This window comes from Rhamphochromis longiceps, linkage group LG9 (genome assembly GCF_057381845.1).
Source record: "Rhamphochromis longiceps isolate RC_006_pf linkage group LG9, R_longiceps_female_GT1.1, whole genome shotgun sequence".
Classification (NCBI taxonomy): Eukaryota; Metazoa; Chordata; class Actinopteri; order Cichliformes; family Cichlidae; genus Rhamphochromis; species Rhamphochromis longiceps.
Genome location: NC_140565.1, coordinates 35,732,628 through 35,745,089, shown reverse-complemented (window position 1 = coordinate 35,745,089; position 12,462 = coordinate 35,732,628). Strand labels below are relative to the sequence as shown.

At 43.4% G+C, this 12,462-nt stretch overlaps 1 protein-coding gene across 1 annotated transcript; it reads right to left on the bottom strand.

Annotated features, from left to right (window-relative positions):
* Positions 1 to 3,848: 3,848 nt before the first annotated feature.
* Positions 3,849 to 10,677, bottom strand: cidea (cell death inducing DFFA like effector a). The gene is made up of 5 exons (XM_085417709.1): positions 10,351 to 10,677; positions 9,878 to 10,013; positions 6,498 to 6,650; positions 6,046 to 6,218; positions 3,849 to 4,845 (listed from the first exon to the last, which is right to left on the bottom strand). Exons 1-5 carry the CDS (start codon positions 10,416 to 10,418, stop codon positions 4,743 to 4,745), a joined length of 633 nt encoding a protein of 210 aa, XP_085273835.1. The 5' UTR covers positions 10,419 to 10,677; the 3' UTR covers positions 3,849 to 4,742.
* Positions 10,678 to 12,462: the final 1,785 nt, after the last annotated feature.

The window sequence follows — 12,462 nt, the reverse complement described above, 5'->3', positions numbered from 1 at the left end:
AAGGATCTAACCCTGACAGCGCTGCTCATCGCATGTTTACTTTAAAGCAGGGCCGGTGGAGCGTGGCAGACTTCTCTGTGGACTTTTTGGGCGACCGTGGCTCAAGGGGTTGGGAAGCATATCTGTAACCGGAAGGTCGCTGGTTCGATCCCTGGGCTCTCTGTACTGGTCGTTGTGTCCTTGGGCAAGACACTTCACCTACCGCCTACTGGTGTTGGCCAGTGGAGCCGATGGCGCGACATGGCAGCCTCGCTTCTGTCAGTCTGCCCCAGGGCAGCTGTGGCTACAACCGTAGCTGCCTCCACCAGTGTGTGAATGTGAGAGTGAATGAATAGTGGAATTGTAAAGTGCTTTGGGTGCCTTGAAAAGCGCTATATAAATCCAATCCATTATTATTATTATTACTTTTGGATCTTGGCCGAGGAGACTGGCTGGGAGGAGAGGGCGCTCCGAGGAGCATTCCTAAACAGCTTAAATGAGAATGTCAAACGTGAGTTGGCCACTAAAGAGCTTCCTAAATTGTTAAGCGCCCTGGTTAACATGTGTATCAGTCTAGACGACCATATGCGGGAGTTTGGCAGGCGGACTGGAGATGGGCGATGGTCAGTAGGGGGCGTAGGAGTTCCGACTGGACTCCCGTCTCTCGAGTGGAGAGAGGAGGAACCGCAGCTGGGACGGACTAAATTCACCCAGAGCAGAAGACAACTGGTGGGTGAGTGTTTTGCGTGCGGGAAGAAGGGGCATTTCGCGGACGCCTGTCCCTCACAGCTAAAAGACTCAGCCCGTCAGTAAAGGTGGGGATACTGACGGGTGCACCGGTTAATACATTCCTCCACCTCAGCTGCCCCGCTAAATTATGGTTTCTTTCCCACACCCGTTCTTGTGATGCACTAATAGACTCAGGACCTGAACAAAGTTTTTTGGATGAGGCTTTGCCCACAAAATGGGTTTGCCTGTTGTTCTTCTCCCTGAAGCGCTCCAAGTGTCAGTGCTTAATGGCAGACCCTTAGCTGCTCTCACTCACCGCACTCAAGAAATCACACTCACTCTCTCCGGCAATCACACTGAGCAGATGTTCCTGTTTCTCTTCAAGGCACCTGACACACCCTTAGTTTTGGGATTCCCCCAGCTCCAGCGACACAATCCACAGATTGATTGGGCCAAGGGATGTATCGTGGGGTGGAGCACCCGTTGCCATGAGCAGTGTTTACGCTCTGCGGTGCCGGGTTGCATGTCAGACGATCCTGCGGGGCCGCCCACTCGCCCCGACTTGTCAACCGTGCCCGCCGAATATCACGATCTAGGACAAGTCTTTAGCAAAGACGGGGCCCAATCGCTGCCCCCCCCCCCTCGTCCGTACGACTGTGGGATTGATTTGCTCCCAGGCACCCCCTTGCCCACTAGCCGACTCTATAGTATCTCGAAACCTGAGTGCGAGTCTATGGAGCGCTACATTACGGACTCCCTGGCAGCTGGCATCATCCGCCCCTCCACTGCTCCCTTGGGCGCAGGCTTCTTTTTTGTTGACAAAAAGGGATAAGACCCTATGCCCCTGCATTGACTATCGGGGACTAAACAAAATCACTATCAAAAACAAATATCCCCTACCTCTGAACGCCTCAGCTTTTGAACTCCTTAAAGGGGCCACCCATTTCACCAAACTTGATTTCCGCAATGCTTATCACCTGGTCCGCATCCGCGAGGGGGACGAGTGGAAGACGGCCTTCAACACCCATCTGGGCCACTTCGAGTACCTGGTAATGCCGTTTGGACTCACTAACGCCCCTGCCGTCTTCCAAGCCCTGGTAAATGATGTTCTACGAGATTTTTTGAACCACTTCGTGTTTGTTTATCTTGACGACATTCTGATTTTCTGCAGATCCAGAGCTGAGCATGTTAAGCATGTAAGACTGGTGTTGCGCCGCCTGCTGGAGAATCGGCTGTTTTGTAATGCGGAGAAATGTGAATTTCATGCCTCAACTGTCTCTTTTCTGGGTTTTATCACTGAACAGGGCCGGTTGCGAGCGGACCCGGCTAAGGTCAAAGCTGTGTTGGAGTGGCCTGTTCCCGGCACCCGTAAGAAGTTGCAAAGTTTTCTGGGATTCAGCAACTTCTGCAGACGTTTCATCCGGGACTTCAATAAGGTAGCATTGCCTCTCACACAACTCACATTGCCCAAACAACCGTACCTGTGGTCTCCGGCAGCTCAGCAAGCATTCGACCGTCTCAAGAGCCTGTTCGCCTCGGCCCCCATCCTGGCCCAGGCTGACCTCGCCCTGCCATTCGTGGTGGAAGTGGACGCTTCTGATTCGGGAGTTGGGGCGGTTCTCTCTCAACGCCAGGAATGTAAATTACACCCCTGTGCCTTTTTCTCCCATCGTCTCACTCAGGCCGAAAGGAATTATGACGTGGGCGACCGGGAGCTTCTTGCCATCAAGTTGGGGCTGGAGGCGTGGCGGCACTGGTTGGAGGGGAGCGAACATCCTGTTGTCGTGTGGATGGACCACAAGAACCTGGCCTACCTCCAAGCGGCTAAGCGCCTGAACGTCAGACAGGCCAGGTGGGCATTGTTTTTTGCACGGTTTAACCTAACCATTACCTACAGGCCCGGGTCCTGGAACACGAAACCAGACGCCTTGTCACCAATGTTCCCTCTAAACTGCGCACGTGTGCAATTGCGCGCTGCTGGCAGGCCTCTGCGCACAAAAAAAAATCTAACCTGAATTGAAATTAAAATTAATACTTTAACAATTCTGTTCTGCAGTGTTACTCAGTGAGTGACTGGCTGCTCCCGTATGGGATTAGAACGATGCCACCTTATCCCATAGTCCAGCCAAAAATGCAATTCACATTCGTGTACGCAGCCAATCAACGTCATTGACAGGCTATGACAGTGTCCTTATGTGCCGACACCGGTGTTTTAGCTAGCAAAGCGGCTGATGTGGAGTGAAGCCACGTTAATGACAACGTGTACAACCACTGGAGATGTGAGCAGGACAGACGGAACAATTGACGGAAAAAGTGAGGACTTTATACCAGTTTTTAAATTGTGTTGATCGGCCACGTAAAACCAGAGTTATGATAAAAATATCTGCAGTATTTGGTTTTCTTCCTGAATACTGTCGTTGTTTATATTTACTGTGGGAAGAAACGGTAAAAACAGCGTTTTATAAGAAATAAAGACTCGAAAGCGCTCCCCGTATGTGAGCAAAAACAAACCCCCACCCCCCTCTTCCTTTCCTATTCGTCCAAAAAAGTACCATGTCGACCAATCAAAAAATGGTATGGCAACGTGGCATCTAGTTGTTAAGAAATGGGGGGAAATTTTAGGAGTGACAGCGTGTTTGAGATGTGAGAGATTTGCGACGTTTAGCGCAAATCTTGTGTAGTTAGTGTGTGGTGTAGTTAATAGTTTTGTTGTGTGTGTCAGAACAATGAGGCAACTTCTGAATGTTACAGGTGTTACAGCAGTGATACATCTCCTGTTTGCACTCAGCATGAATCAGTTAAGCAGAACAAGAGTAGAGAAAAAGAAGGAAAATAAAAAAATGTCTCTATTGTCTGTTGCGTACATTGTAGAGGGCGACTCTGCCTCTAAATGGGAACAGGAACTCCGTCTTCTCCCTCCCTGTGAAATACAGCAGTTGGATCTTTAGCTAGGACCAGTTGATTTCATCCAAGAAACGTCTTCAGTTCTAAAATTTAACGGTGGAGCGTCCCAGATATTTAAACTCTAGTGGAGTTGTCCCTTTAGTGATGAGGCACTATACAGAACTCCAGTCTGTGGGGATGAAGTGCTATGGAAAAACACAAACAGGCACAGAGTTGTTGATTTATTAGTCAGATATTTGATTTACAAAAACAAATTTAATCTCATTCAATACAAAAATCTTTCCAGCTGAAATCAGACGAAACATTCTTAAAAAACGCTGATCTGATAGAAAGACTAGAAATGCTCTCAGCTTTCCATGGAAACACACACATAAGTGATCCATATGTAGACAATTCAAACACGATCTTTATTCAGGCAGAGGAAATCAAACACAAGTTTTCTCTAGTTTGTCTCAAACACACAAACTGAGGGTCTGATCATTTATTACAGTCAGTCCCACCTCAGCAGAGGGGTGTACTACAAAGCCAGATTAATGTTCTTTTGAGCTATCTGGAGCTCAAAAGTCAGAGTTTCCTGTGTCATGAAATTGGCTCTTTTTTTACCTGGCTAAATCACCATGGTAACTGATGATGAACACGTACCCTGGTTGGGAGCAGGTTATGCTCAGAGCATTGGTTTCAAATTCAGCTGGATGGCTACATTTTCACTGATTATTTTATTTACATGTTTAAAGTCATTTTAGATTCTGTTCTGGGAAAATATGTTTTGAATATAGCAGGCCTTAGAGATAGGGAGAGGATTTCGGTCATTCTGGGGGGGGCTCTGAGTAGAGCTGCTACTTCACCACAACGAAAGGATCCAATTGAGGTGGTTTGGACATCTCACTAGGATGCCTCCTGGGCACCTCCTAAGTGAGGTATTCCAGGCATGTCCTTCTTGGGGGACATGCCTGAATCTCACCCCAGACTGGAGGCTGGAGAGAGGGATGTCTAGGCTCCTCTGCTTGGGCTGCCCCGCGTCTTGGCCCTAAGATTTGTCGAGGGAGGTAACGCAAAGAAAGCCTGGGCGTGTTAAACACCTTTGTAGTACACCCGCCTGAATGAACAGCTGAACACAAAGAGACATGGCTTTAGCGGCAGGCATTTCCGGTGAACTGCAGTAGTGAGGAGGATGTGCAGAGCAGCAGTTGTCCGGCTAGTCTGGTCAGAGAGGTGACGCAGCACAACAGCGAGCTGAAGATAGAGACAGAAAAATTTAGTCAAATAAACTCATAATAAGCAATGTTACATGAGGTACTATGGCTGTTTTCCAGTGCCTACACTGAATAAAGCTAGCATAAAGTTGGAATTCAGTGACTCTGATCAGCATCATCACCTTAAATTTAAAGTGAGGTCTGCTACCCTTGATGTAACCAAACACTGACCATGAACGCCACAGCTGCTCTGTACCAGTCCAACATTGCTTATTACTGTATATTTTAACACATCACTGCACACTGACCAGTTTACCTTAAAGTAGACTGCACTAAACTATGTAGTACTTATTGAAGTATTTATACTTTAATTAATTTTCAAGACAATATTAAAGATACATTTCCACTTTATTAAATGTCACTGACTGATCAGTCCTTACTTTTGAAAATTAACTCATCTACTTTTCGTTCTCTTTTTTTACATCTTTCTATGAATTGTTGGATTTGAATTTACTTTGTGTATGCTCGATACTGTAGCACTGGCTACATGCTGAAGTGCCGTAACCACAGCTTTTTTTGACTTCACGCAAGCTGTGTGAAGTCATTATTGTGTTGCTACACAGCAAGTATCTGGAAGCACCGCCAGAGTGCACCACATTAAACATGAACTCCATGCATAGTTATATGCATGAAACAGATTTATCTGCACTGAAGCTGCCAGAGTGCCATTCTGGATTGTTCCTGAGTGCGTTATTAGTTTAAGTCTATGTACCAGGCATGACCAGCGAGTTAAGAAGAGTCAGGAGGGCCAATAAACAAAGAAAAAGGAACCACCATCTTCCTTGATCTGCAGCAGCGATGCAGAGGACTTCCACCCCACACAATAGACCTCCACAGTCACTTGTGGAGGTGGTGCTGACACTAACTGTTCTCCTGTGTTGGAGCTGGATTAGAAGTTCTGCACACCCTAACATTTTCCATGTCAAATTTTATTTGCAAGTACCTCGTAATAACTGGATAGTTTCTGCAAAGTGTTCATAAAGTTCTGTGTCAAAATTGGAGAAAAGGTAAGAAATATAAACGTACACAAGAAGTTAACTTAGCCAGTTATGAATTTGAAAGCTTTGAACAATTCAGACTGGAAACTGAAAATATGAACTACATATAACTAGAAAAGACGAAAAAAGTCAGGCTTTGCACAACACTGCTGAGACTGTTACTGTGATCAGGCTCGGCTTACTTGAGGATGCGTTTGATCCTGGTGAATCTGAAGTCGTATGAGAGTGTGTACATCTCATACACTGTGGCCCTGATGGCGAGGCAGCACAGGAAGTCTTTAGGCTGCAGTTTGTAGAGGTCAAAGGTCACTTTGGCAATCCCACTCTTCTTTGGCTGACGAAAGCATGGAATAATCTGAAACACCAACATGTTCAGAAAATTTTGATTTGGGTAAACGGCTTTTTAACTTTATGTGTTTTTAAAAACAAGCTACATTATTCTGGGCAACAAAACACGTATTTAAGAAGAATTATTTATTTAAGTTCTGATCCATTTCCTGTCTGTTTCCTGTCTGTTCTTCATGCTGCTGAAGTGTGTGAACTTCCCTCCTGGGCTCAGTGAAGAGAGATCATCTCACTTCATAAATGCACACAGACACTCAGCCGCAGTGATGAACATCATCTCTGCTCTCACCTTGCTCTCTGTCCACATCTCCCCCTTCTCCAGCACCATCAGCAGTGTGCTATTGGGCAGTGACTGGAAGAACTCCTCTGAGTCCACCACAGTCCCATCCTCCTCCAGGACCAGAGTCAGGAACTGGTAGGACATCATGAACACCCTCGCTGCCTGGGACACAAAACAGGAGAATCAATTCAAAGAGTCAGAATCTGATGATTTCTTCGTCTCTTCATAACAACTGTACAGGATGACAATGTTTTTATGATTCACCTGTTCAAATTCAATTAAGGCCTAAAGCTACCATTAGTAGGGTTGTGGCCACTTTGATTAACAGGTGCATGGTGACACATGTCAGGGACAAGGTGCAGGTCAGATGAGTTCGTGAGGCACTTTGTTGAATGATTTCCTGTCTCCAGGAATGCTATGTTCTTCTCTCAGTGTCACTCACTACCTTGCTTGTCCATAAACTTTCTACCTGGTTTTGTTCTTTGGAGGGCTTTATGAATCTGGGTGACCACATCATTCCATATATCTTCTGCTGATTTATTCTTACCCACTTCTATTATAATGACAATGTTTACAAGCTGCTCTTTATACTTAGTAACTGCCACCACTTAATATGTCTGTGAAGGTCTTCAGTCATCCAGGTCATCGCAGTCTAAGGAGCTTGAAAAGAAAAGCGTCTGAACTTCTTTAAGTTGCTTGAAGATGTTTCACCTCTCATTCCAGAAGCTTCTTCAGCTTCCTCAATTCAAGCATCTTCAGAACTGAAGAAGCTTTTCAGATGACAGGTGAAACGTATTCACACTTTTCTTTCCAAGCTCCTTAGACCACCACTTGATTTGAAAACCCTGGGTCAAGTAGGGTCTTCTCTTCTCTTCCAGATCAAGACACACGTCCATTATGAGAAGGAGATGTTGGAGGCTGGAGGTGTAGGACAGAATCATTTTTTGTGTTACTTGTTCAATCTCCAGACAAGTAAATGGCCTGTATTTGTATAGCTTTACTAGTCCCTAAAGACCCCCAAGCGCTTTACACAACCAGTCGTCCACACATTCACACACTGGTGATGGCAGCTACATTGTAGCCACAGCCACCCTGGGGTGCACTGACAGAGGCGAGGCTGCTGGACACTGGCGCCACCGGGCCCTCTGACCACCACCAGTAGGCAACTGGTGAAGTGTCTTGCCCAAGGACACAACGACCGAGACTGTCCGAGCCGGGGCTCGAACCGGCAACCTTCCGATTACAAGGTGAACTCCCAAGTAAATAAACAATCTGCATTGCCATTACGCCACTACAATACATGATAACATGGTAATTTGTCTGAAGGTGTTAGGGTTAGGAGGTTAGGGTAAACAGATCTGTTTAAAGGTTTGGCTGCTCTTAATCTTTATGTTGTTTGCTGTGTGGACATACTGAAGTTTCCCACTGAGAAAAATAAAGTTACCATTGATCATTAGGCTTTCCACTATAATTCCAGTGCCATTTCAACCTGAACTCATGCCTTGTAGTAGAATTTGAAGTCCTCAAAATTCCCTTACCTACCCTCCCACTTTCTCTTTTGGATGCATGGTATGTCATCTCTTTTAGCAATTCACTCATTATACAGATGTTGATGGTATCGCAAAAAATTAAATCTGTTCATCTGGACGTAGCGTATTAGTGGGAGAAACGTTTTGTCATCATCAGGTGACGTCTTCAGTCTCAGCTGACTGCAGGTTTCATTCTTATAAACAGTACATTTGCATAATGACTGAAACCAGCCCACTGAAGGAACAATGGGCTGTGAGGTCAGTTCCTTAATCTTAATTATGCAAATTCTCATGACCACTGATCAACAACCACTGGAGGACGGGGCTGTGGCCCCCCCACACCCTCTAGCAGATCATTACATGAAGGAACCTTTTAAAAAAACAAGCGCGTCCATGCTCACAGGTGTACACACGGGTGATCACACCCACAAACTACACCCTTTTTGGCTCCTACCTCAAAGCACACTGTGTTCTGTTGATCTTATGTGCTGCACAATAATGTTTAACATTTAGTATTTACTGTCATATTCCCATATATCATTGTGATGTTGTTTATTCTATTACTCTTGTTCTCTTCTGCTTGTTTTCTTTTTTCTTTCTCAACAGGTGAAATTATTAAAGTATCTACTGTTATCTATTGTTAGCTAGTTTATTGTGATGGTGTTGTTTTTATTATGTTGCTCTTTGTTGTTTGTTTTCTCTTCTGGGTTTTTTTCTCCATACAGGTGATCCAGGTGTTTTGTTTGTTTTTCTTTCTTCCCCCCTTTCTCACCGTCTCTTCTCTCTCCTCTATTTTTCTTTCTCTCCCTCTCTTTCTTTCATTCTTTCTCCCTGTCCTATCCCCCAGTCATGTCTGTCCCGTCTTTAAAAAATGAAAATAAAATAAATACATAATTATAATAAAGGTCTATCAAATGGACCAATATGGCCATGATGATCCACTTGGTAAAGTAAATCCGCTTGGCATCTTTCTTGGCCTTCAGACACCAATTCTGACGGCTAAAGATCCAAACGGGACAGGCAAAAAAAAAAAGAAAAAAAAAAGCATGCATCAGGACGATGTTGATGGTACAGATTCATAAATAAGCTGTGAGGTGTTCAAGGGCCTGCTTATTCAAGACCTTGTATGTAAGAATAATGATTTTAAATTTTATTCTTTAATAAACAGGAAGCCAATGAAGGGAAGCCACTACAGGAGAAATCTGCTGTTTCTAGTCCCTAGTTTCTAGTTTCTAGTCAGGACTCTTGCTGCAGCATTTTGGATCAGCTGAAGGCTTTTCAGGGAGTTTTTAGGACTTCCTGATAATAATGAATTACAGTCGTCCAGCCTGGAAGTAATAAATGCATGAACTAGTTTTTCCGCGTCACTCTGAGACAGGATATTTCTGGATAGCAGTGAGAATGTACGCTATGCCTTCTAATAATAGTGCCCAAGGGAAGGATGTATAATGTGAACAGAACTGGTCCAAGCGTGTAAGTTAAAAATAACTTTGGTGTTTGAAGAAGATTTTCATGATCAAAGTTATTCAAACACCTTTTAATACCTACATCCTGTTTAATCTCCGTAGTAAAATATTAAGGTCAATAGTATCGAACGCTGCACTGTTCCTAAAGACTGCTTAAAGAAACTAAAAAGGTGACCAAAGGGGTTCAGGTTGTAATGACGAATAAAGGTAATCATACCAAATATTGAATTTAAAGTGTGTTTAAATTGTACAAACTGTTTTTGCCTTATTTAATATTTTTCCATGTTTGCACCTGTTTCTCCTTTTCTTAACAAAATATGAAGAAATGAGAGCTGGCTCAAGACTTATGCACACTACTGCTTATTGTCTAAGAGAGTTTACAGGTTGTTTTTACCTGCTCCAGGAGCTCATCTAGAGAAGACGCAGTCAAACTTCGCCGCCGCATCCGGCTGTATGTGCACACTCTGAAACAGCGAGGCTGATTTAGGGGCAGCATGTGTCGAGAGATGGTCTGGACTGTGGACACGGACCTGCAGGTCATTCAAAGTTCACTGCATTACAGTTTGAAATCTTATAGTCAAGTCGGAGGTTTTAATAACCTCAGACTTACATCTATAAAAACCCTCTCAGCTGCTTTCACTATTTCAAAGGTTCAGCAATCCTATTTACTGAGTGGCTTCCATTGTTCTTCTGCAGTTCTGCACACACACAGCTTCCTCTGCAAAGTCTAAAAATGTCCTGGATACAATTTGACGCACAGCTGGTTTGAGTGAAATTGCCAATATTTGTCTAATCCCCAGATTTACAATAACTAAACTGAATTTATAAAACTCAACTTTAAGTTTTGATAACATTTAAAAAACTCACCTCATCAGAGTCTCTGGCAGCAGCGTTTTGGCGTATTTCACTCCGGCCTGGATGGACAGCGGTGCCATCGTGAAGTCAAAGATTCAAACAGTCAGACAGCACGCTGAAGCAAAGCTGCTGCAGCCAGAGGCAGCTGAGAGGAACTACGGAGAATCCATGAAGAATGACAGCCTGTGATTGGTCACCAATAAAGAGCAGAGAGCCAATAGGATGAAGGATCATGTAGGCATCCAATTAAAACGAATGAATGCTGCAAAAATAATTTAAAAAGGGTAAAAAAAAAGATAGACAGAGACGAATAAATAGCAGGGATCAGATGGAATAACTTTATTCTCAAAACAAAACTGATATCAATGAGACAAGAAGGGTTTTAGCTTCACATCTGACCCATAATTACAAACAAAGAACAACATACCAAGGGTATGCAAATCAAGATCAAGTGTGAACGTTACTGTGAAACCTCAGCCACATTTCAGAGAAGATTTACGTACTTTATGTAGAGTCAGCGGGTTCCTAAACTGGGGCTTGGGCCCCTTAAATGGGTCAAGAGATACGCAAGCCATTGCTTAAAGACAACAGAAAGACCCAACAGAGCAAGAACCAAATATTCACCTGCATATCTGTGAATTAAATTATGATCATAAACTCTGAGCAGGGCTGTTTGAGTAACTGACAGAAACTCATCTCAAATGCAATAAGCAGGTAGAAACACTGGAAGCTGGTTGGCCAACACTTTTTCTAAAATTTTGGAGATAAAAGGAAATTTTTAAATTGGTCTAAAGTGATGAGGAAGGGACAAGTCGGGGTTAAAGCTTTGTTTTGTTTTTTAAAAAGGGCAAATAGCAACCTGTGTAAAATACGAAGCCAGTTCTTAAATGCAAGTCTGATGGGTTTTCCTCCTATTACGCATCGCTGTCTCTGTTGGCCCTTCAATTGCTGATTCATTTAAACAACATTTGGAGTGAAAATCAGTTGTTTTATTCACACTTCTATGAGATGACCTGAAGTGCTTCTGCCCTCTCAGCGTCTGTGCTCAGAGAAAATCTCCAAACTGACTCCAATCCAGATCCGTAAGCAGCTTGTAGAGCTGGAATGCTTTTGTTTCACAACAAATGAGCCTGCAGATTACAGGAGATCATTTTAATTTGGTGAGAGAATAAACAAGAATCAAGCCTTTATTTTTCTAACAGAAAATAATGAACTTTGACACAAAGAAAGGTCAGCAAACACACAGGACGGAAGGAAGGAAGTGTGTTTGCAGCCGACTGTGATTGACTGAGGTGTTTTTTTCTCAGCTGGTAAAGAGACACAAATATTTTAGTTGCTTATTTTTAGAAACATTCGGAACCACTACATCGATCACTACGGCCGTCTTCTTCTGTTTGTCTACCACCACTATGTCCGGTTGGTTAGCCACCACCATTTTGTCCGTCTGTATCTGGAAGTCAGACAGGATCTTAGCTCGGTCATTCTCCACCACCCTTGGGGGCATCTCCCATTTTGACCTCGGGACTTCCAGGTTATACTCGGCACAGATGTTCCTGTACACTATGCTGGCCACTTGGTTATGGCGTTCCATGTATGCCTTGCCTGCTAGCATCAAATTCAAATTCAAATTCAAATTCAAATTCAAATTTTATTTGTCACGTACACAGTCATACACAGTACGATATGTAGTGAAATGCTTGGACAACTGCTCGTGACCTAAAGAAAACAAAAAAGGAAAAGGCTATGAATAAGATAGGAAATAAATATGAAAAATTAAAAAGGGTAAATTTAACTAGGAAGGAATAAAATATAAATTAAGGTTAAAAATGAAATAACTGTACAACACAAATTAGAATGAAGGGTAAATTTAACTGGGAAGAATAAGATAAAGATAAAATATATAAATTAAAGTTGAAAATAAAATAACTGTACAACAAAATACACAATATAGAACTATATAAGAATGTATGAAGAAATATAAATATAAATAAATATATACACAATAACAGCAGCTGTACAAGTATTAACCGGAAATGAAGAATATAGTGACCAGTGTTGTGCAAAAACAATGTCCAGAAAGTCCAGTGTGTGTGTAAGAACCATATGTGTGGGTCAGTACTGTGT